This window comes from Nannospalax galili, unplaced genomic scaffold (genome assembly GCF_000622305.1).
Source record: "Nannospalax galili isolate Female #2095 unplaced genomic scaffold, S.galili_v1.0 scaffold393, whole genome shotgun sequence".
In the NCBI taxonomy this organism is placed as follows: domain Eukaryota; kingdom Metazoa; phylum Chordata; class Mammalia; order Rodentia; family Spalacidae; genus Nannospalax; species Nannospalax galili.
The window spans coordinates 797,599-822,953 of NW_008333371.1; the positions used below are offsets into that span (position 1 = coordinate 797,599).

Here is a 25,355-nt window from a genome sequence, read left to right on the forward strand (position 1 = left end):
GCGGGCCGCTCACCTTGTGGCTCTGGTACGTCTCCAGCGCCCGGATCGCCGTCTCGGTGAGCTTCACATGCAGCACTGTGATGTTGTCCTGCCCCAGCCGCCCGCACGCCAGCCCGTAGCGCTGCTCCTCCCGCAGGCCCGCTGCCCCCCCCGCCGCCATCTTAAACTCCCCGGGGTGCCACCGCGGACGCCGCTCGGGCTTCAGCCTCCACTGCGGCCGCGGCTGCTCGGGCTCCTGCAGCCGCCGCCACAGCTACGGCCATCCCGCTGCTGACGTACTGTCATATACTGCGCGCAGCGAGACCTCGGGCTTCCACGGCCGCCGGCCGCCCCACCCTCAAGCCCCACGCCCCGCCCCGGCCTCCGCTCATTGGCCTCTGTCCCCCCAGAGCCGCCCTCATTGGCCGCCCTCTGCCTCACGGGGGCGGGGCCGAAAGTCGCTGGAGTTTTGCTCTCCGGACGGGACGTCCGACCGTGGAGAGGCTGACGTCGGGGCGACGCGTCAAGTTAATCGCATCTAACGTCACGTCTTGTTGCCTCGGCTCGCCTGGCGCGTTTGGCCGGACCAATTTGGAGATACCCTGGTGTCAAGGTTACCGGGTCTGGTTAGCTCTGTCAGTGCCCCGCCCCTTGAAGGGTAATAGTGGACAAGAATGGAGTAGCTGCCTGCGCTGGTGGTCCGTGGTGCTGAGGGCAGGACTAGAGACCAAGTAAGGATCTGTCTCCGGACAGCTGCGGAAGCTTGTGGACCTCGGAGCGCTTCTGTGAGGCGGACACCTTGGGCTGTATCCTCTCAGCTTCTCCTTAAAAGGAAGTTCAGCACTGTGGAGGAGCAGACGGGATTTTACTCTAGACTTGAAACTAGCAAAAGGACTCCAGTCTTTGGGGATTATGTTAGACTGTGTGTGGTAACTGAGGCACGAACTCATGCGGGGGGATTGTGTTTCGTGTGGTGGGCTCGATACAATAGAAAGTTGAACCTCAAAGTCTTTCAAAACTATGTCACACCTGGGTGTGAGCTCATAGGATGGTATATACTCTGGAGGGAGCTCACCATGGGATCAGGATTATGCCTTTTTAATGGGGTATGGGAAGGCAACGCTGTTTGGGGTAATTTCTCCTTCCAAAGGACCCTAGAAGAGTAGAACTGACCTTGACTTAGATGTAAAGAGGCACCGATACCTCCCACTCTCTGGTTCAGTTTGATATCTGTCCATTTGATAGGGCTGTGAGACGATGGGATCCCGAAGTTAGGTGGTGGAGACAGAGGAATACGTGCGAAGAGGTCTGGTGTACTTTCCATTTCTGGCTGATGCTATGTGTGGGCATGATTAAAGGAGGAAGCCTAAGCTAGTCCTCTTCAGGCTGTATGTGGATAAACTAGATAGGCTTTCCCAGAAGGTGAATTAATTGAGCGATCAGAAACACCAGATAAAAACAAACAATTATTAGGCGTGGTGGCTCTTCCCTGTAATCTCAGCACTTGGGAAACTGAGGCTGGAGGATTCATTGTGGCAGGTTCTAGACCAGCCTGGGTTACACACTGAGCCCTCCTATCAAAAACAATAACAAAACAGAAACAACAACAAAACCCACCAAAAGGCCATCAAGTTTGAGAGGTCTGAAAGCATCAAGGGACACGCTTTAAAAATACAGATTTTTCATTTCGGGTTTTGTTTTTAAATTTGAGGAGTTCATTATTATCCTCAGATTATAAAACCTTACTCTATTTTTTTCTAGGATTCCCCAGGAAAATTCATAGATATTTAATCAGTATTTTCCTAGTTTTTAAATATAATTAGGACTATAAATTCGTATGATTCCACACCCCCTTTACTCTTGAATAAATCCCTTCTTGGTCCAGACCCTCAAGCAGTCTATATACACTGTAAACTTCAGAAGAAGTTCTCTTTCTATAGTGTAAAGATTAAGTGGTCACTCAGGTATTAAGTCCTGTTTCATCATGAGAGAGAAGTTTGTAAATTGATTTAATTTCAACCCACTTTCATTGGTTAGCTGTTAAGACATGATTAACACCTGGTAATTTAGTGTTTATACAGTGTCAGTTCCCTTAAATTCATTGAATATGGAAATTAAGGCAATCACAAAAGATGAATTAAGAAATTTACTTTTAGAAGGAAAAATAAAGGCTGTATCCTTGTTTCTTCATAAAAACCTTTCTCAAATACTTCATATCCATGTGAAATACAGTCTGAAAAAGAAGTCTGTGCTTGGATTCTTCTTTTACTCTGGTCTTATTTACTTCTATAGGGAAGAACTGACCACCTCTCTAAAGCCTTAATTATTTGTGGGCAGGGTGAAGATGGAGATGGGGGAGGTTTGACCAGAACAAGTAAAACCTGTATCCCACTGCTTTTCCGGTGAGGGTGGGTAAATCCCCGCCCACAGGACATCCTAACTTAGTCTCCTCTTACTCAGAACTTCTAATGATATTCAAAAGGAGGAGGAGGGTTGGATTGTAACTTTAATGTCTGATCTGTGGCCCCTTACTGGTAGATTATTATTTTCTTAATTGTAGGTAAATTTCTCTTATGTCCTATTTTAATGAGGAACAAATCTTGTAGGGGGTAACGTGAGTTAATGTTTGTTTGTACTTTTGCCCTTTCGAACTTTCCAACTGGGCAAGGAAGCGATCAATCATCATGTGTACAGTAATATGCTAATCTAGTAGTATTTAACAGGCATCTCAGTTGATGTCTCACAAATTATGCCTTCCAGAATCAGATGATCAAGTTGTGCTGCTCATAAGGATAATTAGTCTTAAGGGGGCTGATGTAAGCTGCTCTTTGGGTTGGTTACCATTGTATACATGTTTTCTATATCTTTATTAATTCAAAATAGTTACTGAAAGCCAGCTAAGTGTAACATACTGTGGAAGATTTTAAAAATTAAAGCTTAGTCTCTAGAGGTGCTTTCTGTATAAATGTGAATGAATCAACATACAACAAAGCAATTAAAGAATTAATAAATACTAATTTGGATGTGTTGGTGATAAACTTAAAAATGCAGAGAAAGAAATCAGGGAAAGATTTTGTGGAGGTGATGGAACTCTAACATCTTTTGAGGGCCAAACAGATTCTTGATAAGTAGAGATAGTACAGATGGACAGGATCCAACCAAAAATTATTGTAACAATCACTGAAGCTAAACCGATTCTTTTTATGAATGAGGAAATGGAGACCCCGTTAATTTAAAAGCAACCTACCTAACCTATTATAATCATAAGAGGCAGGGTCTGATTCAGCTTTTTAATTATCCTTTAGTACCTGTATACACTGAATACATATTGCTTGAATTTTACTAAGAAGACATTCACCTTATAAGATCATTCAGTGCAGGGAAAAGGAAAAAAGGAAATAATCCTGTGCAGGGCCTGCCCTCTTGTGTGTAAGTGTGCAGCAAAGCTGGAGGACAAAAGCTTTTGATTCTTAGTAACATCTAACTAGAAAATTTAATGTACATTCTCTGGACATTAAAGTCTTTGATCTGGGTATGGTGACACAAGCCGGTTATCCCAGCGCTTGGGAAGCTGAGGCAGGAGAATTACAAGTTTTAGGCCAGATTGGACTACAGAATGGGAGTTTGTTTTCCTGTGTGTGTGTGTGTGTGTGTGTGTGTGTGTGTGTGTGTGTGCAAGTCATTGAGCTGGGGGGGGTCTCACAGATTCTAAATTTCAATTTCTGCTTTAGTGACTTCTGGTGTAAAGGGCCATTCATTCCATTTGTGAGTTATTTCTTAATTCTACTTATATAAAAAGCCAATGCTTTCCAAAGAGCTGGTCAGTTTCTTACATGAACTCACAGCAATGGTAACAGCATGGACAAGTCCTATGCAAGCTCAAACCAGACAAAACCCCAGCATAGACATGAGAAAATGGGTAAGAAACCCCAACCCAGCCTAAGGAACTTTTGGCAATTGATGACTGCTGGGAAGGGGAAAGACAGTGTCTTATAGGGATAGGACTCTTGGTGGGTCCAGGGGATGGACCCACATTGAAGTACATTTAGAGACACAAATCAAACTCTATAGGCCATATTATATATATGGGTACATTAAGTTGGGTGTGGGGGGATCTAAATATCATCAAACTATATTGTATGAAAATGGAAAAAAATCAAGTCAATGTTTACTAAAGTCTTAATACAAGGCGATGACTACTGTTATGAAAGAAGAACAAGGAATGGATTTTGAGTTTGATCAGAGAAGCTCTCTGGGTGGGGAAATTTACATGTAGGAACTGGTTCCCCTTGGAATTCTCTCTCTGATGACTTCTGTCCCTTACTGCATTTGACCTGCATCAGTCTACTGCTCTCCTTTCAAGACTTTGCCTCACCCTGTACAAAAATCTTTTCCTTTCCCTGGACACAATTGAAGTAGTAGGACCTTGGTGGTTTTTTAAGAAATGTTTTACTGTTTACAGAAATTAAAAATGAAATACCTACACAGAGGGTATAGTTATAGTGTAAACAAACAGGCTTGAAACTAAATTAAGTGTTTTATTCCAGTCTATGTAAATATAGGTATTGTCACATTACTTTATTTATTAGCATTATTGTTTCTATATCTGGCTCTGCGTCCTCTTGTCTCACTGAGCAGTAGAACAATACATTTAAAGTTTATTGTGCTGGTTTTACACAGCTTGGGTCAAAATACTCTTGAGAACAACTTAATTGAAGGAAGATTTATTTTGGTACATGGTCAGAGGGTTTAGTCTGTGGATCCTTGGACTCATGTTCTTAGGCAAGAGCATCATGATGGTGAGAGTCTGTGGTGGGAGAAATTTTCACATCATGGTAGACAGGAAGCAGAAAAGACCAAGACCATGGATGAGATATAACTTGCAAAGCCAGGGCCCCAGTGTTCCACTTTCTCCTAAGCATTCTACAACTTCCACCAGCTGGAGCCCAAGCAGCCAATACATTGAGCCTGAAGGGGACATTTCATATTCAAACCATAATAGTCATATAATGATCCTAGAATACAAGGAGTGAGGAAGGCTCTCCCTTGGGGATATCCATGCCTACTGGTTTTAGTCATTAGAGGATTAACAACTTCTCATTTGGAAGGGTTAGAGAAGGAGTATATTACAGATGGAGAGAACCAGAGGACCTGAAGTTAGATTTGCATAGCAAACATCCTGTTTTCCTATAGATTGTATGTATATCTGGGGTCAGGTTAAGGGTGGTACTCATGTGGATATTGAGAAGGAAGGTGAAGCTTTCTGTACCCATATATTCAATGAAGGTCCAAGTCAATATGATTTTCTGAAAGGGACAGCTCTTCTGAAAATTTCAGTGAGATGCTTTTGAGCATCACTTCCATGCTTCAAGGTTCTTTCCTAATTTTAGTACAGTCTTTTTAAATGTTGTGATCTGGGTGTGGGGAAAGTTCCATTCGCCTCTCTGTATCCTACCAGCCATACCTGAGTCCTCTCTCCTGTTCTATTTTCCACTTCACTCTTGGGGCTGAGTAGTGACAGAGTAGGCAGGCAAGGTGATCTCTTGTTCTTTCAGATATAGTGAATACAGCACACTTAGCTTCTGGAGAAGGAGATACTAAGTCTTTGCTAACTAACTCCTTTGTAAGCTTTGTTCTCTCTGATCTTGTTTGTTGTTTTGTCTTTCTTCATTTGAAAAGCCATCTTTAGGAAGCTGGGTGTGCTTTGGAAGCAAAAGAGTCACATCTGATTCTCTTGTATACCAAGAAAACTTTCTCATTTTCTGATTGAGGAAACTGCCCTGTCCATAACATAATGACTTAAGCTTCTCTTTCCCACACCTGATAATTGTTTTATGGTTTTTCAGCATAGTGCAAAGTACCCTAAAAGAGATCAAGCAGGATCTGAGAAGAATGCTAAAAAGTGACATTAAATTCTATACTGTTTTTTACTAAAAGAAGTACAAGTGTTTCTAAATAGGGAGATTTAAGTAGAAGGGGAATGTGTGGGCAGTCCAGTTTTTTACTTTGAAACATATTAATAATGGGCAAATACCATCAGCATCAAAAACAGACAGGTTCTTGCTGTGTAGTTCAAGTTGGCTCTGCATTCATTTATGTAGCTCAGGCTGACGTCAAATTTACAATCCTCTTGCCTCCTCCACCTCTTGAGTGCTGATTGAGATTATAGGCATGTTCCACTCTATCAGTCTTCATTCCTGATGAGGCTTTCCAGTTTAAAAGCAATTAAGTTGGATTATCTCAATTTTTCTTCTAGAACTCTGTAGGGTAGCCACTGTTTTAGACTCTTGGTACATTTGAGATAAGGGAGCTCAGAGAGGTTGTGTATGATCTACTTTATGAATAACAGAGCTAGGGCAGAACCTCAGATTTTGTTTTCCAAATGCAGCAATGTACTTTTGGACATGCCTTAAAGTCTGAAGAGTTAAACTGAATGTTCCAGATTCTACTTCCTTGGGCATGTTGGGAATTGGTCTGTTAATACTGTTGAAAGAACACTGAATCATTTGAACACCCCCCCCAACTTCAAAAACTAAATAACTTTAAATAACAAGAAGGAAAAATAAAAGGATCCATTCAGCTTTGGTTTATGATAGCTGGCATAGTGACTTTAGTGAGATTTATGAAAGTTAATTCTGATTTTTATGTGTGGTATGTATAATTTGTGATACATTAGAACCTTTGGTATTATAAATATACTGAGTACATACATGCCCATCTGAAAAAGCTCAGATAATTGAAATTATATTATGGAGATTTGTAGTTATTATACCTTTGCTTTTATTACATGCCATTCATATCTATGATTTGACATTGAGCCTTTGGTCAAAAGTACCCCAGTACTTGTTCCCATGGGAAAATATCCATTATTTTATGACATAATTTCTAGAGCTTACCATGACAGAAAGTACAAAATAAGTATATTATACCTATGACCTCAGAATATTCTTCTGATTGAACTTAGAGAGTTGCAACTGTGGCCTATCAAGTTCTGTTTTTGATAAGGCATTAACTTAAGCATTGTGTTCAAGTAATTGATCCTCATGCCTACTTAATAGCTTAATATGTGGGGACTTCTGTTGTTGCTTTGGAATTTGGAAAATTAAGAAACATGTCATTTATGGGTTAGATTATATACGGAATTAGAAAAAGGCAGGGCAATCTAATAGGAGATAAGCTGTAGGGATATGACATAGTAAGCAAGAAGTGCTGGACAGGCACTAATCAGTGATGTGTGCATTCTAGATTGTTAGAATCATTCAGCTTGGAGCATTAGGGAATGTTTCACAAAAGAGTTGGCATTGGAATGTAAAAGTGTGTCTTATGGTTTGGATCTGAAATGTCCCCCACAGGCTCTTAGGTTTCAGCTCTGTCCCTAGCTGGTGGTACTTTGGGAAGGTTGTGCAATGGGGGCCTAGCTGGAAAACATAGATTACTAAGGGTGGCACTTGAGGACTATAGTCTGGTCCTGACTATAAACTAGTCTCCAGTTTGCTTCCTTGTTCCCAAAATGTGAATAAATTCTTCGAAGAGCTCCTGCACTACAAACAGGCAATCCAGCTGCTATGCCTCTACCACCAAGGTGGACTGATTGATATTCCCTGAAACTGTGAGTTGTGGTAAACTGCTGCTCCCCTAAGGTGCTTCTATCAGCTACTTGTCACAGTCACGGAGAAAAGGAGCTAATAAATTTTCTGTGATAAAGTATTAAGACATTTTAAGTGTAGGGATATTAGGAGCTAGTATAGGGTATGGGGAAAGACAGTACTTGGTTTAATTGGTGTATAGGACATATGAAGGTGCTTGGAATAGACTATGAAGAGAGCTTTTCCTGTTGCTGTAAGAGTATGAACTTCTAGCTGTGAGCAATGGGGGAACCAGTGGAGGCATTGCACTGGAACTGGAGTGCTCTAATTCATGTTGGGGTCATCCAGAAGACAGAAGTATGAGAAATGAACTGGAATGGGAGCTTCTGGGGAAAAGGAGCTGAGTTAGGAGGGAAAACCTAATGAGTCCCCATAGTCAGGTTTTGATAATGGGAACAGAGAAGAAGAGGACACAGAAGGCTCGAAGAGGGTAGGGCTGGCTGGTTTGGCAACATTGTTTAGGTAGGAGAAGTGAGTATGAGGAATCCAGAATTGCTATCTTCAAGTTTGGTTTTCCAGGACATAAAGTATGAACAATGATAAGCAAATCAAGAGAGGGGGTTAGCTTATGTTAGAGGTATTGCTGGATTCGATGCTTGGCAAGCAATGAAAATGAGGGTCTTACGCCTTAGAATCTACCCTTGGGAGTAGTAACAGGAGTTGTGGAGTTGGGCAAGTTTTCTAAGGGAGATTATGAGGAAAGAGGAAGAGAAAAAAAGGAACTGGGGTGTCTTCCCAAATTCCACACCCACCCTAAGACTGCTCATCTCTTTTCTATTTGGAATTATGACAACACAACAGAGATAACGCATACTGGCCTGGTACATTTCACCTGTGGGATGTGTGTGTGTGTGCGTGCATGCGTGTGTGCATGCGTGCATTCCTATGTGTATTTCCAAGATTCTCCCAGTAGTAACTTGGCTTTCGGTCATTTGCGTTCAGACACGTTTGTGTGTTTTAGAGTGAAAGAAAAAGGAATGGGATTAATCCGTGCTCTTTAGCATTGCACTTGTTTGGTGCACACCCATGGCAAAATGTATTGGCCTTGCATGCTCATCCATTGGGTATGTCATGACAGAAAGTAGGTGACCATCCACTGTTGCAAATAGTTGGGGAGTTTGAAGGCACTTTGATCTGGACAGTACAGAGGACAAAAGATGATTGGGGAGAGGAAGCAGAGAGACCAGTGATTAGAGGTTGCTCTGTTTTGTATAGGAGTTTGAAATAAGGTTCACCAGTAAAATAATGAACAGTTTGAGGCTTAAACAACAATTTGAAGATAGTATTTAGTGAAAACTCATTGCTATTAATAATTATTATATACTTACTGAATAAAGTTTGCTGAGTGTACACTAAATACTATCTGTCCCAACTAGACTAAAATTTCATTTCAGTCCTGGTAAACATTCAACTGCAAAAGGAAAGGAATGCCTATATCTCCATGGGCTGTATTGCTACATAAAATTGCATTAAAAATGATGTCACTTTCAAATTGCTATAGCAAATTAATTTTAATAATGACTAATAAATGTGCTTGATAATCTGTAATCTGAATTCAGAAGAGGTGCCATTAATTGAGAATAAGTGTAACTGTCCTATTTCTGATTCCAGCCCTCTAATTCTTGCCCTGAACAAATGACTTCTCTTATTTTCAAAGTGATTTTTGAGATTTAAAAGCTCATGCTATTTGAATTGTGACATTTCTCTTCAGTATCTCTCCATTGGGCCAATGTAAGAAATATAAAAAGTACAAGGTCTGATTTTATTTACCTGCAAAAGGATTATTAGCTACTAACAGCAATATTCACATTTCTTAAAAAACAGTCTAGAATGTTCATGATCTGTTCCAACTGTATTCAAGGGTGAAGTCCTGAGACTGAAGTCAGCAGATTGTATTATACTTTAGTGGCAAAGAAAGCCAAGCAGCATGATTTAGCTTTGTCAAATGTTGAAGAATATATTTTGCATGGAGAAAGATGTCAGGACTAAGTAGATTTTGACTTGTTGAGTATCTTTGCCTCACTTTTAGGTTCTTTTCTTCCTTAAAAAATTCTCTCTCATGGGGCTGGAGAGATGGCTCAGCAGTTAAGAACACTGATTGTTCTTGCCGAAGACCTGGGTTTGAATCCCAGCACCCACATGGCAGCTAACAACTGTCTGTAACCAGTCCCAGAGGATCCGACAGCCTCTTCTGACCTCCATGGGCGTTGCACGATGTGGGTGCACTTACCTACATGCAGGCAATTCACACATACACATAAAAATAATAAACAAATTTTAAAAATTCTCTGATTTAAAAATTAATGTATTTTATATACTCACTGTGATTATGGAGGTTTGAACAGATTGACTGAATGCTATTTTTGAATGCTTTCCAAACAAATTTCATCACTGGAAATTTACCTTAAAGACAGAAAGTCTCAAGGCATTTTTGGAGTGTTGTAATAATTATTCCAAAAAGTTTGCTATAAAATATTATAGTGTTAGTTCAGAATAAGCTTTTTCAAAATCCTTTTAAATTTTTGTATGGTATATATTTTTTTCTTTGGGGAATACAATTTTCACATTTGAAAAACAAAACAGTTCTGTGCCACCCTAAAAACTCCTGGGAAATATAACTTCCCTTTGAGTTCAGACCATCTTCCTGCCCAGCAATCACTGATCTCGTCTCCATCACTGCACTTCTGCCTTGAATTCTATGCAAATTGAAGCTGATCATATGCAACTTTTTGGTCTAGCTTTCCACTAAGCATAATGCATTTAAGATTCACCCATGTTGCCATATCTACCTATAGTTTATTCCTTCTAATTGTTTAGAGTAGTAGTTTTGTGGATGCTGTACAGTTGATTTAATGGTTGAAGCATATTGTGTCTAGTTTTGGAGGGTTATGAATGAAACAACTGTATACACTCATTAATGACTATCATATGAACATAAATATTTCTTTTGGGCAAATACCTATGAGTGAACTAACTATAGCAAGTATATACTTGACCTTATAATAAATCCCCAATTTTCCAAAGAGGTTGTAACATTTTGCATTTGATAGTTCAAGTTTCTCTGCAACCTTGCCAGCATTTGGTAACTTAATATTGTTAGCTTTATTTACTTGCTTATTTTAATGTTCCTAGAGGATAATGAAATAATTTTTATTTAAACTTGGCTCTGTGCTTGGGTGACAGAGTTTGGCCCAACATCCCTGTACATAGTGATGTGAGCTTGATGTGAGAAAGTTATAACTTAAACTAAGAGTATAGTTTTGTCAGTGCTTTTTCTTTTTTCTTTCTTTCTTTTTTTTTTTGTTTGTTGTTTTGTTTTGTATTTTGCTTGTTTTTTTTTAGACAGTTTCCCTATACAGATTAGGTGTGCCTCAAATTCCTGTTCCACCTGCCTCAGCCTCCTTTGTGCTGTGATTTACAAGTCTGTAGCATATCATCCAGCCACAATAGGAGCATACCTTGGTAATCCAACAACTAGGCCTCAACCAAGCACAGTATTTGAGCTTCAGCCAGTCAGAGGCAGACAAAAGGACAGACCACACCCGGTAAGGAAAATGCCCACTTTGCGCGCTCTCTCTCTCTCTCTCTGAAACATTTTAACAGTAGTTTAGAAAACAATTCCCAATAACTTGGCACCCCACAGGTTTTTTTTTTTTTTTAATAGTGAAGAATGTTACTTGTGCAAGTCAGAATCTGATACTAATTAAATGGTGACAACTTTTGCCAATATTGGAACAAGAATATAATCTTCCATGGGATTGGTTTTTTATGCCATTTTATTATTATTTTTGGCTATAAATGTAACCTTCACATATAGTAGGGTGGGATATTCAACCATCTTTGAATAATCTGTGATTCTACAACCTTCTTTCTTGTTCAAGTATACTTTGTTATATTTAACTAGTCTCAGTTTTTCTTTTAAGAATAGTAGTGTCTCAATTCTGGCCTTAATTTGCATTTCCCCAGTGACTAATGCTGTAGAGCTGGTTTCATGTACTGGTTTGCCATCTGTGTACCTCCTTTGTTGAAGAGTCTTTTCACATCTTTTGTACATTTAAAAAATTGGGTTGTTTTCATATTGTTAAGGTTTTATTTTATGTACATATATATATATATTTTTTTTTTTTCCTTGAATACAAAGTTTTTGTCAGCTAAGTATCTGGTCAACACTTCCCCTGTGTTTGTGGCTTATATTTTGATTCTCTTAAACTGTCTTTGGCAAAACAAAATTGTTTTAAATTTTGATGAAGTCATTTATCAATATTTTCCTCTTATAGATAATGCCTTGGTGGTATGTTTAAGAAGTCTGCCCAGATCAAGGTCACAATGATTTTCCTATGTGTTTTCCTCCAAGTATTACAGCTTTGCATTGGCATTTGTTGGTGGCCCATTTTGATTTTATTTTTGGGTGAGATGTTTCTAGGTTTACTTTCTGGCATTTGGAGTCGCACCATTTGTTAAAAAGACAGTCATTTCTCCATTGAATTAGTTTTGCATCTATGTCAAAAATCAATTGACTCTAGTATTTGTGGGGACCTATTTTTGGTCTCTGCATTCTGTGTTGATCTACGTGTCTGTCTTTTTGTCAATACTGCACTGTCGTGTTTGTTGTAGCTTTACAGTAGAATTAGAACATCAATGCTAGAAAGAAATTCTGTGAAGCACTTTAGCCAATTTTTCTTCCAATATTCTTACCTAAGCAAATGGATTATTTCTCAACAATTTTAATACCTTCTATCTGCATTCAGCTTATGTATTTATTATATAAATACATAAATAATGGTATAAATAAATACATAAATGGTAGTTAGACTTCCTTTACCCCTTTATTTGATATAATATGACCTCAGGCACTGTGGCATTTACCTTGTGCTTTCCCAACATCAAGGCAAAATATAAGAATTTGCAAAAGAACTGACTACTAAACTACCATCTCCAAAACTTCCCTTGAGGGGCTTCTCAAGTCACCACCTCTGACAGGCCCTTCCATTCTGCCTAAGCAGCTGGACTGTGGTGACACCTTACCAGTCATTGATAACTAGCTTCCTGTGTGGTAGAGTGGCAGTTGGTGGGAACCAGCTGTTATGATTCATCCCATTTAAGACTGCCTTTTTGAGGAGTGATGGTTGTAAGCTTGAGTCTGAATGATGTCTGATTGGGAGAATCTTCTTTATAAAAGCAGTTTGATTTCTAGTGCCTGGGCAATTGAACTTTTTATTTTTTAGCAGGTATGCTCCAATTTTCAGTCTCTGTGTGAGCTCAGTGAATAGATAAATGTTATTTTCATCAAGTGTTTGTAGCAGCTGTTATTTCTTCCTGAAAAACAAACAACCATTGCAACTTCTAAAAAAAAAAAAATGAAAGGAAAAAAGACTAGGAAAAGATCATACTTATTCTTTAGTTTATAAGTTTTCTGTCTTCTGATACTCCCTCAAAGGTACAAAATTCCCTATTCAAGATAATGATTTATTATACTTGGAGATGGTGAAGGAAGTTTTGAGTGCCTCAGGGGATAGCTTTATGTACCTGGAGGGCACAGCCTTTCTCTTGGGTTACTGAATTCAGTTCTATTCTGTTTTATCTTATATTTGTCATTTTCTTAGCTCTATTTGACTTAGGAATATTATTTTGAAAAACAGAAGATTTGTTAGAGGTTGAAATCTTTTACAACCAGAGGGATAACTATTATAAGTACAATGAAAAGAAAAAATATTAAAACAATATGCCTTAAAACATTGGTCAGGAACAGTTGTACTTTTTTTTTTGTCTGAGCAAGAGTCTCACTATGTAGCCCTGGTTGACCTGGAACTTGCTATGTAGCTCAGGCTAACCTTGAACTCATAAAGATACACCTGTTTCTGCCTTACCTGTGCTGGGATTAAAGGCCTATGCCACCATACCCGGCCAAAAGATGTACTTTTAAAAATGAGTTACTAAGGGGCTGGAGAGATGGCTCAGCAATTAAGAGTAGTTATTGCTCTCGCAGAGGACACAGGTTTGATTCCCAGCACCTACACGGTGGCTAAAAACCACCTCCCATAACTTATGTTTCAGGGGATCTGATGCCTTCTTCTGACCTCCATAGGCATTTCACACATGGGTACACAACATACATGCAGGCAAAACACGAATAGACATAAAATTTTTAAAAATTAGAAAAATTTAAATGAGTTACTAAAAAATAATATCTTCCTTCCTTTAGAAAAGATGAAAAAGTTTGCCAAGGGAGGAGAATGACAGTGATTAAGCTTGGGGCATGCCAGTCATGGTAGTGTTGCCTCCATCATAGACTGGGAACTTGGTCCTGGCAGCCTTGTATGAGATGGGCCAAATTTCTTAGCTTCTAGGTAGATATCTGCTCCCTAAAAAAATCATATCCCCAAATAAAAGGAAATTAAATTGTATCTGAACTTTTTCTTCCACTAAGAAGTGCAATTTCCTGTGGCCAATTAAAGTTGTGCTTAAAATTCAGCATTTTATAACACTCGGTGATAACAAATGATTTTTAGCTTTGAATTGGTGACACCCTAGAGTAGAAGTTCTCAAACTTTACTGCACGTAAGGATCACCTGGGAGCTTGTTAAAATTAGATCCCTAGGTCCCTGAGAGATTTAGTAGGTCTGGTAAGTAGCTGAGAATCTGCATTTTAATAACCTTTTTCATTTTGGCACTGTGGTCATCTCTCAAAAGGTTGTAAAATTTTTCAAACAAAATCTTTTGCCCTTAAACTGAAATTTTAAAATGCTATTTCATTTATTATAAATATTACAAGACTTAATGATGACTGAACTTTAGAGCTAGGGATAATTTGCTTAGAATTCCTAGGTATAAACTAAGACATAATATTCAATTAGCAGTATACACCGACTTAAGTTAGATTTCTTTCATTTAGAAATTATTAGTTACACAATTTCCATTGTCAGGTCATCTGCACACTCACAGATAGTATTAGATAAGGGATGTAGCCCAGGCATAGATATTTAGGGAATTTCACAAGGTTCTTTTATAATCACTTATTGCCTACTGTGCCCTTAATGGTGTTACTCAGGATCCTATTAAGTTAGCTGTGAATATAGTAATTGGTCCCCTGATAATAGCCAGGGGGGAGTCAAACCCTGTTGCTCCACCCCTAATGATCCTGCTAGAGACAAGATAGAAGTTTTTGTCTTGTGTCTCCATTTCTTTTCTAGGGATTAGGTATACTATGTTGCAAAGGGCATTTTTCAGAACACAACAGGAATCTCTAGAAAGCTGTAGGCTTCTGGGGCTGAAGAAATGGCTCAGCAGTTTAAGAACATTGGTTGTTCTTGCAGAAGACCCAGGTTTGAATCCCAGCACCCGAATGGCAGCTAACAACTCCAGTTCCAGGGGATCTGACGGCCTCTTCTGTCCTCAGTGGGCATTGCATGACAATGCAGGTACACTTACCTACATGCAGGCAATACACTCATACACAAAATAAAAATAATAAATGAAATATTAAAAAAGAAAGTTCTAGGCTTCTAATTCAGGTATGTATATATGATCTACTTTTAAAAGTAATTTGAAAATGCCACCACAGTCAAAACCTAGTATCTCCATTAGCTATTCTGTAGCCCTAGAAGACATTGTTTTCATCTGCCTAAATCAACAACTTTTGTCTATTTTAAATAGGGTTTTCCCTACCTTTGTTGGTACTTAGATAAAATGACATATGTCTAGTATCCAGGCTCAAAGCAATTCCACAATGAACCTCATGTAACCTGCTTCTATATGTATATAGCAAAGCTGGGATATGAAGTATCTCCCAGAAGGCTCCTGTGTTGAAGTCTTGGTCTCTAGCTTGTGGATCCAATAATCAAGAGGTGATTGTATCACGAGAACTCTGACTTTATTAATAGGTCATTCCAATTTATAATTTTATTTGGAGGTGGTAGAAATGGTAGTAGATGGGACGAAGTTGGAGGAAGTCGGTTACTGGGGTCATGTCCTAGAAAGATATACTTTGTCCCAGGCTTCTTGTCTGTTTCTTTGCTACTTGGTTGCTGTGAATTACCTGCTCACCTGTGTGCCCATTGCTGCAAGGTTTCTATCTCACCTCAGGCTCAAGGCAATGGAGCCAGTGGACCATGAACAGAGATCTCTGAAACCATGAGCCACAATCTTTTCTTTTTTAAGTTATTTCTTTCAAGTATTTTGTCTTAGTGATAAATAGCTGACAAACCTAAAAAGGAATCAGATTTGCTGAACTAGTGTTCATGTTCAGTATAGCTCAGTTGATAAATTAGAATCCTAAGCATTTTTCCCTTGTGGAAATGAATCCCTGTGCTTGTGGTCATGGGTATATGCCTGGCCTAAAAACTTCTGAATTTTTAGAATCCCCCGTTTGTATCTTTTAAGTCTTTCAGATTGTAAACTGAAGGAATTCTGTTTCTGTCAAGGACTCATTCCTAATCACTACCAGCAAGACTGTACTGACTTGACTTTAATTGGTTCAGGGTGTTTCTAAATGATTCCTATCACCTATCCTATTTGTACTGGTGCCTTTAATTCTCCATAAAATCAGTCTGCATTTTTTTCTAGAGTTATTCTCAAAAATGCAGACTGATTGGTCTGGTACAATTTTCTAGTAGCAGCAATTGCCTGGAGTGCTGAAGGTTCTGGGAAGACAGGTTGAAGGACTATGAGAATGGATTGCTTAATCTAGGCTGTCATAGAACCTATATGTGATACTGGACCTGCCATTTCATTGTCTGATTGGGCTAACTACATTTACTTTGATAAACCTCAGCTCATCACAAGTAAATTGGAGGTGACAATAGTACTCATATCATGGGATAAAGCATTCTGATTCAACATACGTCAGAGTACTCAGAACTGTTGAGTAATATCCATCAAATAGATACCATGTCTAAAGCTTGTCCTGAGAGTCTGAGAAAATTGACCTGGTAGGGGTTCAGGCATTGGTATATTGTAAAAACTCTTAGATGCCTTCATTTTTGCTAAGATTGAAAGTCATTGGACTAGATAATTCTCAAAGTTTAGACTAATTAGCCCTATGACAGAGTCTTATGCTGCTGTTATTTCATTTGTAGTATTAAGTTCTGTTTAGAAAGCAATGTAAGAAGGCATGACATATTAACAATAAATTCACACTAAACATACTTTATTATGGTAGAGTCTTATTTATTTATTTATTTATTTATTATATTTATTATAATTTATTTATTTATTTATTTATTTATTGTCTTTTTGTGGTCCCTCTAGTGTCAGCTGGCCTGGAACTCATTACACAGACAAGACTGGCTTTGAATTCAACAGAGATCCACCTGCCTCTACCTCCTGAGTGCTGGGATTAAAAGTGTGTGCCACCATGCCCAGCTCTTCGTTATTTTTTTTAATGTGTGTGTGTGTGTGTGTGTGTGTGTGTGTGTGTGTATGTGTGTGTGTGTATCCTTGGTATGCTTGTGTGACATAAGTATGGTATGTGTTTGTGCATCTGAATGGAAGCTGAAGGACAACCTTAGATGTTATATTTAAGAATGTTGTCTGCTTCCTTTGGGACAGGATGTTGCATTGTTCTGGAACTCAATAATCATGTTAGGCTGCCTGGCTGATAAGGCTCAGGGTCCTCATATCTTTGTCTCCCCAGCACTGAGATTATAGGCATGTACATACTGGGCCATTTGTATTGGGTTCTGGGGATTGAAGCCAGGTCCTTGTGTTTGTAAGGTAAGTGTTTCACTGTCTGAGTCTTCTTCCCAGTCCAGATTCTTCATGATCATAAGTCAAGCAGTTTTTCAGCTCAAAGTATGACAAGGAATTTTTAGCTACTTCAACTCACTGTCTTATAACATCTTGTGGAAATTCATGCACTTACAACATAAATATGATTCAGTTAACAAACTCAGGTTATGCATGCTCATGCAGAGCACAAGTGTATATTAACTGAGTATTAAGAGTCTGATGGGTTATAATGAATTGGGTTACCAGGTGGCTACTTACTGTGCTGTTGAATGAATTAACACTTCTCAAATGTGGGTAATTTACACTTAGTTTTGTCACTTCTTTTAGTGAATTGGTGGAAACATCCAAAAGATTAAAGTGTATTTCTGAAAAAAGTCCAAGTGGTCCATATTAAAGAGTAATGGATTTTAAAAGCTTTAGGGCCCTGTCATGTAATGTCAATAATTTTCTTGCAGACAAAGTAGGAAAATGCAGAGAATTAAAAAAACAAAACTAAATTAAAATTACCTGCAACTCCACACCCTAAAAAGTCATTGCTGCTGGGCGTGGTGGCGCACGCCTTTAATCCCAACACTGGGGACGCAGAGGCAGGTGGATCTCTGTGAGTTCAAGGCCAGCCTGGTCTACATAGTGAGTTCCAGGACAGCTGGGGCTACAGTGAGACCCTGTCTCAAAAAGACCAAAAAAAAAAAATTTCATTGCTAAGAACATTATACACCAATTCTTCCCAGTATGTACATGTATGATGGGATTATATACATAGGCATGGATTTAGATTTCAGGTCATACCACAGATGAAAACTTATTAAAAAAATTCCTGACAGTACTTTACAAGGCAGCATGATTTTTAAGTTTTATTCTTCAGTATAGTTATACATTATATATGCTAGATAAAAATACCAGTTCAGGATAAAGGCTTTAAGTAAAAGGAAAGTGATATTGCCCAGGGCAGAAAAACAGGACTATGAAGAAAAAATGATGTATGTTATTTCAGAACATCATTTTATCAATAAATTATTTATGGTGGGGTTGAAAATGCAGGGATGTAAAATTATGGAAAAAAATACAGGATCTCAAAATACAGGAACTAGTTTAAGCTTACTCTTGATCTTTTATATCTCAGTGTATAACTTAATTGTATGAATGAATTTCAGAAATCCTAAATATGTAAGAATATAAGCATTAGTCCCTTGTAAGGTTTCTAGGCATTCCCCAGAGTCCATGTGTTGGAAACTTGATCCCCAGTGCAAAGGAGTGAGAGGTGGGGCCTATAACACGATAAGGTCATGAATGAATAATGTTATCATAGGAATGGGCTTATTATGATGCCAGTTCATCCTTCTCTTGTTCTCTTGCCATGTGATGCCTCTGTTGTGTTATAGCCAAAGAACATCAACTTTCAATCTTGGACTTTTCAACCCTTAAAATCATGAGCATATGCACTCCTCTTCCTTATAAATTAGCTAGTTTCATAGCTGGGCATGGTGGTACAGATGCACAGTAATCCCTGCATTTGGGAAGTGAAGGCAAGAGGATTAGGAGTTCAAGTCCAGCCTGGGTTATGTGGCTACATAAGCTACTGTACCCTTTGCTACCACCAGCTCCACCGAATAATCTAGTTTTAGGTATTTTGATATAGGAAAACAAAATGAACTACTAAGACAGTGCCTGAAACCTTGGACATGGGGATACCTGCCAGGTGCATGCACATTCTCATCCTGAAACTAAAGCACTCATATGGCGCACTGGCCACTTTGTACCCCTCCTTCCATTCGCTGTTCCAAAGTATGCCTTGTGCTTTAGTTACTTTTCTTGTTTCTGTGACCAAGTCTTGCCAAGAAGCAACTGAAGGGAGGAAGAGCTCGTTTTTGACTTCTTCTTTGATGGGACACATTCCATCATAGCAAGGAGAGCATAGTGGCAGGAGTGTGCGGCAACTGGTTGCATTGTGTCTACAGTCAGGAAACTAAGCGCCTATGGAACAGAATGTGCTGAGTTTGAGGGGAAGACATGGAATTAGGAGCATGAGGCATGTGGGCACATTGTACCTAAAGTTAGGAAGCCCTGGACAGGAAGTAGAGCCCTGTTGTAAGGCCTACCTACAGTGACTCACTTCCTCCAGTGAATCTGCACCACCTATAGATTCCACAACCTTCCCAAACGGTGCCATTAGCTGGGGACCAAGTATTCAAACACATGAGCTTACAAAAGACATTTCACTTTCAAATCACAATACTCTGGGAGGCAGCAGAGGTATATCAAGTATCTCTACTTCCTCTGTACCCAGTGCCAATGTCCAAGAATAGGAAACCTCCGTGCTGAATGTGCCATATTATGGTTTTAAGGTGGGTAAGAAACTGTATCTATCAAAGGCTATGAGCATGTCATGGGATTGCCAATATGGGATAGAGATTGGTGTCACTGTATCTTTCCCTAATATGTTTCAGACATCTAGTTAACCTCCTACTGGGGCTTGCTATCAGTTGATGTCTCTGCGTAAGGACAGGGACAGTGAGGTTGGGAGAGTGGCAAAGTGCTGGGGGTGCAGGGAAGCAAGTAACTACAAACCTATCCCAGCAGAGCTGACATGTTTTCTCTATCACCTGCCAAGACATGAGTTGATTCAATGAATGGCAGTTAGCATTAAAATTTGGATTTGGCCTACTGCGAATGCCCTCTGCTAATGATTGCACTGTTTTTTCTTACATCCAAATTACTGATCTCAACAGGTTTTTCACTGAACGTATAAAGGATCGATGGAAGCATTCACTGGACAGACATGGTTAGCAATAGACTGTGTTCAAATCTTAGCCCTTAGTAATTAAAATCTAATTTTGGACCTCCTGTAAATTATAGTTTCCTTGTCTATAGTCAGAGGGATAGTAACAATATGTAAGCTTGTAGCTTTTTATAAGAACTAAATACAATAACCATTTAAGATTCTCAACATGAAATCTTATGACTTTAGATGCTCTGCTCATTGATTCTTAGTTATCTCAGTAAATTCAGGTAGGTCATAGGGTTCCAAGAGTGCTTGGGAGCATTAATTTTGAATTAAATAGAAAATATCGTCTCTCTGGCTCAAAGGTTGTGTTAAAAACATTTATTTATTAACTGAATTACTTTTTGAGACAAGGTCTCACTGTATAGATCTGGCTGACTTGTTACTCACTAGGTATACAAGCTGGCCTCAAATTCACAGAGATCCACCTACCTCTGTCTTCTGAGTATTGGGATTAAATGTATGCACCACCATGCCTGGCTTATTTACTTATTTTAATTTTATATGTATAAGTATTTTGCCTGCATGGATGTAAGTGCACCCATGTTGTAAAATGCCCACAGAGTCCAGAAGAGGGTGTCGGATCCCCTGGAACTGGAGCTATGGGCATTGTTAGCCACCATGTATATGCTGGAAATTGAACCCAGGTCTTCTGTAAGAACAGCCAGTACTCTTAAGGGCTGAGCCATCCCTCCAATCCCCTAAAATGTTTTTTTTTTTGTTGTTGTTGTTGTTTGTTTGTTTGTTTGTTTTGTTTTGTTTTATTTTGAGACAGGCTTTCCCTGTAGCCTCAACTGACCTGGATGTCACAGAGATCTGCGTGCTTCTGCTTCCCAAGTGCTGATATTAAAGGCATATGCCAACCACACCTATCTTAGATATTTTCTTAAAAAATGCAAGTATGTTTTTAATTTATAGTATGTACTGAATATAGCATATTTTTAGCATGTTTTCTAGGCAGAATCATTTTAAAGGAATAAAAAGGAGTCCATTTCAAAGTATTTTAATTTTGAGGAGTAAGGTTCATCTGTAGGAAAATATACTGTAGAATACAAACCTTCATCTCCTCTACCGAAACCCTCATATGCCAGAGCCTCTGACAATGACAATGGATTTGAAATCAAATCATGAGGGCAGTACTCTTCAACACTAAGCATCACAACTGTCCAGTGGAAGATATTCAAGGGCATTTGTTTGATTCATTGGGAATCAGCAGTATTTAAAGGATAGTTGAACTACTACACTTTCACTCTTTGTTAATCTAAACTTTTTAGCTTTTTTTTTTTCTCGTGTGTGTGTGTGTGTGTGTGTGTGTGTGTGTGTGTGTGTGTGTGTTTGGGGGGGGGTGGTAGAGTTGGAGGATGGTAGAGATTGAGGTACAGAGCATAATTGATGGAATGTAACTGATTGGTTTCTGTAAAAAAAAAAAGAGAGAGAAAAAAATGAAAACCTTAGCCTTTTTTGGTCAGCTAGTATTTTAGTCCTGTTTTAAAATGCACTAGGTATTTTTGATACTGCTAATTCATGATTATACTGTATCTAAAATGTTCTTGGAAGTTCAGAGTCAAGACCTGACATTCAATATGAGGGCAACCAGACAAGAAAAATTCACTGGAAGACCAAATGTGTTATAGGGAAATAACACTGGCATTAATCAAAGCTGATACTAAACTCTGAGTAATTTAGGTAGTTCCCCTTTGTGGCTGATGATTGGATTTTGTCAACAAATGATAATCATTTTTCTTTAACAGAAACAATCAGGTCTAGAGATGCAAAACTGAACTCACCCAAACAAGCTATCTTTGGAATGATGTCCCATGTAAGTATAAAGCTGCCTTGCTCGAATCTAGCAGCCAGTTGTATGTGCTTGCTGAAAATGTGAACTGTGGCTGTGAATTGAAAATATCTTGTGTCAAATACATATCATGTTGAAGGCCTAGTTTGAAAAACAGAATGTAAACAGTTAGTAATTTTATCAAAATAGTAGTGCTTTTATATTGATTACTGTTGAAGTGCTAATAGTTCGAATGTGCTGGGATGAATAAAAAGCATTATTACAATTCATTTTACTTCCTTTAAAAAAAATTTAAAAGTGGCTACTGAAAAATTTAAAATGACATATTGTGCCTATATGTTTTGTCTTAATGGCAGTAAAGAAGGTTTGAATTAGAAGCAAACCAAGAAGCAGTAGTTTCAGCTCACTTATCTTTATTGAAAGGGAAAAGAATTTCACAGAGAAGAAATATTTTGTTCAAAGGCATAAACTTGATTGGAAAGAATTGAGATGTTGAGCTCCCTTCTTTTCATTCTCAGTCAGATTCTTCTCCTTAGCACTCTAGGTACTATGTTTTAACTCTTCATGAAGTAGGCAATAGTTAAAAATTTGGACATGGGCTAGAGAAATAACTCAATGATTAAGAGTACTGGCTGCTCTTGCAGAAGACTCAGGTTCAGTTCCCAGCACCGACATGGTGGCTGACAACCACCCATAACTCCAGTTCCAGGGAAATCCAATGCTTTCTTCTGACCTCCATGCAAAGGTGCACTTATTTACATGCAAGCAGCTCATAAAATAAAAATAAAGATTGTTTTTTAAATTTGGGGAGATACTGATGAGGACTGACAGTAGATAAGGTAGGACACTTTAATGCTCTATTTTATATACCTCTGTTGTTTTTCAACTTTGGGCTTGTATGATTATTAAGAAAGAAAAAAGAGGCCTGGGGGACATGGGAATCAGGTAGGATTTAAAAAAAAATCATGCTTGACATTCAAGTCTGTAAATATTTGAAGGGTCTTTTTCAACTCTAACCTTCATCCACATCTCTGTTTATTCTTCCCTCACCTTTGGGGTTGTTTTACTTTTTATAATACTAAAAAACTCAACTGGTACAAACTAATTTTTGAATCTGCAGCTGTAGCTTAAAAAAACACCTCTTTTTCTTACTTTCATAAGCAGCAGGCAAACAAAAATGATTGGTGATTTTGCTACAAGAGAATACAAGTTCTGCCTTCTAAAGGGCACTTGTCAACAGACTAGATGTTTCTATTTGAAGTCATTTGCTAGAATCATCTTTGGAGATTTTTTTTTTAAACTCATGGTTCTTAGAGCTGATACTTACCAAAGCAGATTCTTAGAATGCAAGTTCTTTTAGCTTCAGAATACACAGACTCCTTACTGGAGCAGCTGTGCTGAGTTCCTGAATGGAGAAATGACTCCTTAGCACATTTTAGAGCCACACACCATTCCTGATGATAGTCTAAAACACAAATTATCTTTATTTTTACATCTTTATTGTTCAAGAGAAAGAAAGAGCTAGTCTGTGGGGCGATGTTTATGGCAGCATTTTCTTTTTTGATGGCAGTTTCCTTTGAGCACTTGCTTGTCTTTGTTCACATTCTCAATCCTGACCTTGAGTTAATGGTCTCTAGCCAAAGATGCAGAATTGCCTGTACATGACAGGGCTCCAGGGAAAGAATATGGTACAGATTCCTCTGTCCAACATTTTGCTGGGAGCTTCATTTTGTCCTCTTCTTTCATCACTCTCAAGCTCTTTGGTATCTGGGTTTTTTTCTTTTTTTAAAGGTCTCAGATTGATTTCATTTTCTCCAACCACTTTTGTGGGAAAAATGAAAATGTTCAGAAAGGAATTTTGAACCCACCTAGAATCTGAGTAATTCCAGTCTTCTGAATTCTAAATCTGCTTTTGAACCGAGGCTGTAGCAATGTCACAATGTGAGCACAACACAACTTGCTTCCACTTACTTCAAAGTCATACTTTTAAGCACCTCTTAATATGTCAGAGTAGGGTTATATATATTGAAAGAAAGCTTAGTAGGATGAGGAATACTGCACAGAAGCCCTTGGACCACTCCAGAAGACCTTTGGAAAGGCAGGAAGAGAGGATGCAGGATGGCGCCACCAAGTCTGTGAAAAATGGACTGTTCTTACCTCTAGGAACAATAATGTCATGCTACCCAGACTTCTCATTACTGCTTGATCCTCTGAGTTCCTTAGCTGAGCTTTCCTGACTTGTGGTTTGTGGCTGCCTCATGTTCTAATGCTGGACATCAGTCTCAGCTCCCTCACAAACACCAGCTCTGGGGCTTCACCTTAGCTCTCTTAGATCTGCAAAATAGAAGGTGTGGGTTCCCTTTGTTTTCCCCTTAAGCTGTTAACCATGCTTAAGAGAGGAAATAGAGGCAGACATTCTTCAATGTTCTCATAGCTCCCTTTGGGAAGTTATCTCCCACCACTGGTGGGAATTTCAGACATATGCGTCTGTTTCAATTCAATTGAATGAAAATTTCTGGAGAGTAGAACCTAGGGACAATATTTTTGAAATGTTCTCTAGCTAAAATGAAGCTAGTGTTGAAAACTATTGGTAATGAAAACATCAGACCTTGAGAGGGACATATGTAAGTATAAAATTCAGAATTTACTACTTACCAGTTATAAATCTACAGGCAAGACAATCCCTTTGAGCCTGGATTACTTTATCTGTCAAATGGGGGACAGAAATTGTTCCTTTTTCAAGGTAGCACATTGGGGCTACCCAATGAATAATAAGCAGTAAGATGGGCCTATAGCTATTCTTTCCAATACAATATCCACCTGGCACATGTACAATTTAAATTAAAATTAGACAAAGTTAAAATTGTTTCTCAAGTTGTACTTTACACATTTAAAATATTTATTAGTCATATGTAACTAGTGGCTACCACACAGGACAGTACTAATGTCAAACAATTTTTTTCTGTAACAGAAAGTTCCATTCACTGTAAACACCAGCCTATAAGATGCAAGTACCTTCAGAGAAAATTCATTTCTAACTCTGTTTCAGAAAACCCAGCACATTAGCTTCTGCAGAGAAATGGCAGACCTACCTACCAGCTTGAGCAAAATGTGAAGGAGATCCAGGAACCACCTGTGTGGATACTTTTTTCTTATTTCTATATACCTCTTGTAAATGAGTTTGTCTAGAAGTAAACACAGTGGGTACATCAATCAATTGAGTAAATTGTGATCTCTCTTCCCTCCCCCACCACACTGTTTCTGAGTACACACCATTTAGTACATTTGTTGAGGTAGAACATTAACTTTTCTGCCGTTTGTTACTACCACACTGTATGGTGAAGCTGCTGTGTGTATGCATGTGTGTGCCTGTGTGTGTGCATGTGTGTGTGTGTGTGTGTGTGTGTGTATGTGTGTGTGTTTGTGT

The 25,355-nt window shown here is 38.7% G+C and overlaps 1 protein-coding gene, 1 long non-coding RNA gene and 1 pseudogene across 2 annotated transcripts in view; 1 reads left to right on the plus strand and 2 right to left on the minus strand.

Annotated features, from left to right (window-relative positions):
- The window catches only part of Ell2 (elongation factor for RNA polymerase II 2), a 72,969-nt gene extending 72,639 nt beyond the window's left edge, over nt 1-330 (minus strand). The window contains exon 1 of the mRNA XM_008827976.3: nt 14-330. Coding sequence (XP_008826198.1) covers nt 14-160 — 147 coding nt within the window. The 5' untranslated portion in view covers nt 161-330. The remainder of the gene's footprint in view (nt 1-13) is intronic.
- A 176-nt stretch (nt 331-506) lies between these two features.
- Nucleotides 507-25,127, plus strand: LOC108490574. Its single transcript, XR_001872325.2, has 3 exons — nt 507-785; nt 21,895-21,952; nt 24,978-25,127. It is a non-coding gene; the product is annotated as an uncharacterized LOC108490574 (long non-coding RNA).
- Nucleotides 11,294-11,384, minus strand: LOC115069444 (annotated as a pseudogene).
- Nucleotides 25,128-25,355: the final 228 nt, after the last annotated feature.